This window comes from Alligator sinensis, unplaced genomic scaffold, assembly GCF_000455745.1.
Source record: "Alligator sinensis unplaced genomic scaffold, ASM45574v1 scaffold1112_1, whole genome shotgun sequence".
NCBI lineage: Eukaryota > Metazoa > Chordata > Crocodylia > Alligatoridae > Alligator > Alligator sinensis.
Genome location: NW_005842327.1, coordinates 920,959 through 927,064, shown reverse-complemented (window position 1 = coordinate 927,064; position 6,106 = coordinate 920,959). Strand labels below are relative to the sequence as shown.

General features: G+C 43.0%; 1 protein-coding gene across 1 annotated transcript in view; it reads left to right on the top strand.

Moving 5' to 3' along the window:
- DNAH11 (dynein axonemal heavy chain 11) overlaps positions 1 to 6,106 on the top strand; it is a 279,731-nt gene that overhangs the window by 123,451 nt on the left and 150,174 nt on the right. Inside the window, exons 39-42 of the mRNA XM_006028586.3 lie at positions 2,229 to 2,306; positions 3,306 to 3,438; positions 4,081 to 4,208; positions 5,077 to 5,225. Of these exons, the coding sequence (XP_006028648.1) occupies positions 2,229 to 2,306; positions 3,306 to 3,438; positions 4,081 to 4,208; positions 5,077 to 5,225 (488 nt within the window). The remainder of the gene's footprint in view (positions 1 to 2,228; positions 2,307 to 3,305; positions 3,439 to 4,080; positions 4,209 to 5,076; positions 5,226 to 6,106) is intronic.

The window sequence follows — 6,106 nt, the reverse complement described above, 5'->3', positions numbered from 1 at the left end:
TGCATCCACAGATGCATTTCAAGCAGGACCAAGGAGGTGATCCTCCCCCTCTATGCGGCACTGGTCAGGCCGCAGCTGGAGTACTGCGTCCAGTTCTGGGAGCCGCACTTTAAGAGGGATGTGGACAGCATTGAGAGGGTCCAGAGGAGGGCCACTTGCATGATCAAGGGACAGCAGGGCAGGTCCTATGAGGAAAGGTTACAGGACCTGAACCTGTTCAGCCTCCAGAAGAGAAGGCTGAGGGGGGATCTTGTGGCCTGCTATAAACTAGTCAGGGGGGATCAACAGGCACTGGGGGAGTCCCTGTTCCCCCGAGCGCCGCCAGGAGTGACCAGGAATAACGGTCACAAGCTGGCGGAGGGAAGGTTTAAGTTGGACATCAGGAGGCGCTACTTCACGGTCAGGGCGGCTAGGGTCTGGAACCAGCTTCCAAGTGAGGTGGTGCAGGCTCCCACCCTGGGGGGTTTTAAGAGGAGGTTAGATGACCATCTTGCTGGGGTCGTTTGACCCCCAGTACTCTTTCCTGCCATGGCAGGGGGTCGGACTAGATGATCTGCCCAGGTCCCTTCCGACCTTAGAAACTATGAATTATCTAAACAAATACAGAAAAACACTTAGTCTAATCTTTATAGGGCCTTCAGCAAGCACCTTTATCACACAAACATAATTTCAGCTGTCACAGCTGCAGCAGGAAGCAAAGTGGGGGGAGCTGTCAGTGGGTGCAGGGCATGGGGAGGGGTGCGGCTCTTGCTGCTACACATCCCCCAGGAGGGCTGTGGCCTGGGGGGCTGTACTTAGCTCTTCCTGGGGGGTGTATGCCCCTGGATCTTCTTTCAGGACAAGAGCAGGCTGCCAGTGACACCGGACTCTACCCAGTGGTCAGGGTGGGCGGCAGCCTGCTCTTGTCCCACATGCAGATCCGGGGGCATGGGCCCCCTGGGAAGAGCCCAGCATGGCTTCGCAGGCCTCTCAGGGGACATGTAGCAGCAAGAGCTGTGCCCCCTGACCCCGCACCGCCCACCCACTGACAGCTCCCCCCACTTTTCTCCCTGCTGCAGCCCTGGGAGCGGCTGATGACCTGCACCGCACCTGCCCCTTCATTAGTCTCAGCCTTACTCCAGTCCTTCCCTCCCTCACTGTCACGGGAACGTATTATTCTTTCCCCTGATTTAAACCGAATTTTTTTTCCTTTTCTTCCTTTTATCCTAATTTCAACCTGGTTTTTATGTTTGGAAGATAAACCCTGAAAAATTCCCGGAATTTTTTTTTTTAAAATAAAAACTGAAAATGCAGAACACTAAGCACTCCTAAACAAATAGATGGCACTGTGGCTGAAAATTTTTCAAAATACTTTCCTCTACCCAGCATTGTCATCTCTTACTCGGATTCAATGCCAGCTCCTCTTAATCCAGGAGGTGTTCTCCTGAGCCACCTGGATGGCATGCCATCAGCATTTAGGTAAAGAGTAGGTAGATATGTATGTCATCTCATTATTATTGGCACTTGAGTATATCTCATTGGAACAGTTTCCTCAATGACTGCGTAATGATGCTAAATAGGACCAGAAAGAGAATCATTCCTTACTGACTTCAGAAGAGAAATATCTAGCAATGTAGATGCAGTTTTCCATCATTAATTGGTGGCTGTCTCCCACCAATAAAAAGGCAAACAATTTGAATGGATTACTCTAGCTCTTGCCACCTCTCTTTCAGTAGTATTTCATGGTTGATAATGTCAAGTGACTGGGAAAAGCTCAAAAGATAATTGTCTTGCTTATGAAAATCATTTATTTATAAGCTGTGTGGACACAGACCTGTGCACATGAAGTTTTCTACAACAAAGGCAGGGTTCATTTTAAGTGGGATTGATTGCACTTCCTATTGCTAAGATTTCCTGACACTTCCTATTGTGAGACAGTATTCTCAATTATTTTCTCTCTGATAGTCTTTACCATTTGGGCTGAAATGTTTATGATGATGATATATGTTTTAATTTGTTGGAGTAAATTCACTCATCCAGGAGAGTTTAGACTCTGCTTAATGCCTTAGGAGGGGAACACAGACTTCTTGGAGATATACATTTTAAAGTCAGCTTTAGAAAGCAGCAGTTCATTTTCCTGACTAAGGAAAAGGTGGGAGGAAGATAATATGAGAGGTAATTAATGTTTTGGTAGTAAAAGGAGGACAGGAGAACAAAGCCCTGAGCTGTGTACTAATTCTGTTTGGCAGGTGGTTCAGCTGGAAGAACTTCTGTCAGTGCGTCACTCGGTATTCGTGGTGGGAAATGCAGGCACAGGAAAGAGCAAGGTACAGTAATGGCACATTTGCTTCCTTACCCTGTAAAGAATATTTTCTGAGTTCAGTGTTTTCTTTACTTCAGACAGGGACATAAAACCACATTGACTGGGCATTCCCATCAAGGAATTGAAAGTGCAATGAACATACTTCCTATGTTAAAATATAGATGTATCCCCTTACATGTTACTCCCATGACCTGACATGAAAATAATCACAGCACTGAACAGCAAATGTTTATATTTGACAAGTAGTTCTGAATATATTTGTGTTTTGAGACGTGCAGTGGGATAGCATAATTATGCTCCTCAGAAGAAAGGGTAGAATCTACGTTTCTTCAGCTCCCACTTTGGAAATCAGGAAATGTACATTTTTAAAAGATTATACTTTCAAAATTTCTGCTTCTAAATTTTGTCAACCATTATGTAACACCATGTTCAACATTTTTCAATAAGAAATTTTTGGTAATATTTGGCATTGTTTTTCAGGAGGAAATGCCATGCTTTTCAGTAAGAAATTAAGACAGACTGCATGCCCTAGTTGTCACCATCAGCTGCTGTCCCCATATACTCATGAGGATCTGCAGCCTGATGACATGCAGTGATATCTCCAGGTTGACTTTGGGTGTGCTTCTTTTCAGTCACATCTCCAACAAAGATGGAAATGTAATCAGATTTCTTTAAGTGCTAGTTCAGAGGTTTAACTACAAGTTCATTCTCCTCAAAATCTTACAGCAGATGCTCCTTTTGACTGTTTACTACAGTGCAATTTTAGCAGGGATTGTCAGAATAGGATTCCCACTGGCCACACTGCAGGAGTAAAGTTGGGGAGGAAGGGGGAGACAGAGGAAGAGGAAATCATGTTCTACTGGCTGGGACTGGGTGTACGGATTTGCACTCCGAGAGTGTTTTGTCTGTTTAAAAAAAAACAGTAAAGAAAGCAAAGCTTTTTGTTCTGATTGAAGTTCAGGGACTAATTTACTGCTTAGTTCTTTCTCTTTCTCCCCTTCAGGTTCTAAGAACTCTGAACCAAACGTATATGAATATGAAACAAAAGCCTATTTGGAATGACTTAAACCCAAAAGCTGTCACCACTGATGAGCTATTTGGTTTTATACATCATGCTACTCGAGAATGGAAAGATGGCAAGTCACAGATGATGTTACTTTCCGTCCTAAGATGTGTTTATTTCTCTACCACGGAAACCCCAAAGCATCGCTAATTGTAGGGGGAGAGGGCATAGACCTCAGCTCTACGAATATTTTGTACAATGAGATTTGGGTGCAAGGCACTGCTGAGCTTGGACAGAGTAGAGTGATGTTCTCCTGTATGGATCTTCTGGCCAGTTCCAGGGCAGAACAGAGGAGCTGAAGGAGAGGAAGTCACCAAACCTGAGCACTGCTGGAGTGGTCAGCAGCCTTAAAGAGGAGATTGCTTTTTCCACAGCCTTCCTAAAGCCTCATGCACATAGCACATGTAGTTAGGATTGATGTATTGGAAAGGATGTTATGTTCAAAAAATATTATCATGAAGTCAAAACAGAAATTGGTCATTACTACTATAATCCATTTTTTTTTTTGCTATATCAAGTACTCACTGAACATATGTCCGCTTTAATTTGAACAGCCACTTAATAAGTCACCAGAAGGATGACCATGTTTGCAATGTTACAAAACTGGTTGTGTTTTTAATAATGCATTAATTTTTCAGGAGCCTTATTTGTTCCACAGTGTTGTTTGTCATTGAGGCACCAAATTCATTAGATTTTATTTAAACTTAATTTGAAGGTCTCTTATCATCTCTTCTGAGAGAGCAGGCTAGTATCACTCATGGTGGACCAAAATGGATTGTCTTAGATGGGGACATAGATCCTATGTGGATTGAGTCACTCAACACTGTTATGGATGATAACAAGGTGAGCAAAAGAAAAACTCTCACAGTGGTTTTTCTTCATCAGGCTATTCATGTTTTCTTCATGATTTTATATTTTTTTCCATTGTAGCCTTTCAGTGTTTTCCTGTCATTCCTGGCTTTTCTTCCCTGTCCCCTTTTGTCTTCTGTATGGCTGATTCATGTGGTTAGCTTGGTAACAGCCTTATCTCTTCCTTACACAATCCGGTATCATAGAGATGTTTTAAAGTCATTCTGTTTACAGTGTAAGTCTACATATGCCTCCAGTGTATGTACAGAGGGAGTTAAAAATGCATGCTGAGGTAAGGCTCTGAATGGCAGTTATAGTATTTTTTTCCTGGTTTCTTAATCATTGGAGCACATAGAATATCTTTTAATTCAAAAGTCTTCATCAGTAATGTATAAGCATTCAGAAACTAAGCCTTACACTACTGCTTTAAGGAAAGTTATCAATCTAACATTTGTCTTAGATAAGGAAAACTGCCATGCCAAGAATTTCTGATTTTTCTGATTCAGTCATTAATAAACCCAGGAATAAGACCCAGACTTCTCACAGTCCTGTACTTTAATCACATGATTATTATAGTACAGCCTTCCTATGACAGTACCTAAATTGAGAAAATATTATCCATAGAGTAAAGTATCATAAATGTATATTTTCATATGCTTTAAAATAAAAGTTTTGGCCTTATAGCTTAGAAGAACTGTCGTATTCAAATATATTCAGAGGACTCTGTGTTTGGCGGGGGCGGGGGGGGGGTTGCGGTATAAATAATCCTTAAATCTAATAAGTCTATAAACTCCAGGCCTATTCTTGATACATGCTTCTTAGAATGTATGCCTTAAATTGCATTTTTTGCCAATGTGTTTAGGTCCTGACCCTTGCCAACAATGAACGTGTCCCTCTGACTCAACCCATGCGACTTCTTTTTGAGATACACCATTTAAGAACAGCTACCCCAGCCACTGTGTCTAGAGCTGGGATCCTTTATGTAAACCCCCAAGACCTTGGTTGGAATCCGTGAGTACTTAATCTGTTAAAAGATACATTACAAAATTTAATATGTCAACCGTATCAGTTATTTTATTAGGAAAATAAACCATTCATTTTACTCCATGGTCAGCTGGTGGGTCGTTTTTGCCTTCCTTTGTAGCGGGGGGACATGGTCTTCTTCCCTGGATCTCTTGAGTATATTTTAACAATCTTACAGCAGCAGGATGTTGGCTACTGGTCCCCTTTCTTCTTTGCTTATGGCAGTCTGGGATGCTATGTCTTGTGGTTGTTGTGATAGGGTTGACTGCCAGCATTCCCTCTAAGCTGTGCGGTGTGCGTGGCCATGCAGGCATGATCATGCCGTGCTCATGCAGCACTGCCAGGCATGGCCACACACACCGCACAGCTTAGAGGGAATGCTGTTGACTGTGTAGTTTTGCTAATAGGTTAAACGGTGGATTTGTATAGGATGGTTTGGATAGGGATGATCCTGCTTCAAGCAGAGGGTTAGACTAGATGATCTCTGGAGGTCCCTTCTAGCCCTACTTCTCTCTGATTCTGAGACTGGAAGGGATATCATGTAGTCCAACCCTCTGCTCAAGGCAGGGTCATCCCTAACTAAAGCATCCCAGTCAAGTGTCTGTATAACTTTCTCTTAAACTTTTCCAAGGATGGAGATTTCACAACTTCTCCGACTAGCCTGTTCCAGTGCTTAGGCGCCATCATAGCCAGAAAGGTCATCATAATTGCCATTGTAAATTTCCCTTGTTGCAGTTTGAGGCCATCGCTTTCATAGATTCATAGATGTTAGGGTCGGAAGTAACCTCAATAGATCATCGAGTCCGACCCCCTGCATAGGCAGGAAAGAGGGCTGGGTCTAGATGACCCCAGGTAGATTCATATCCAAA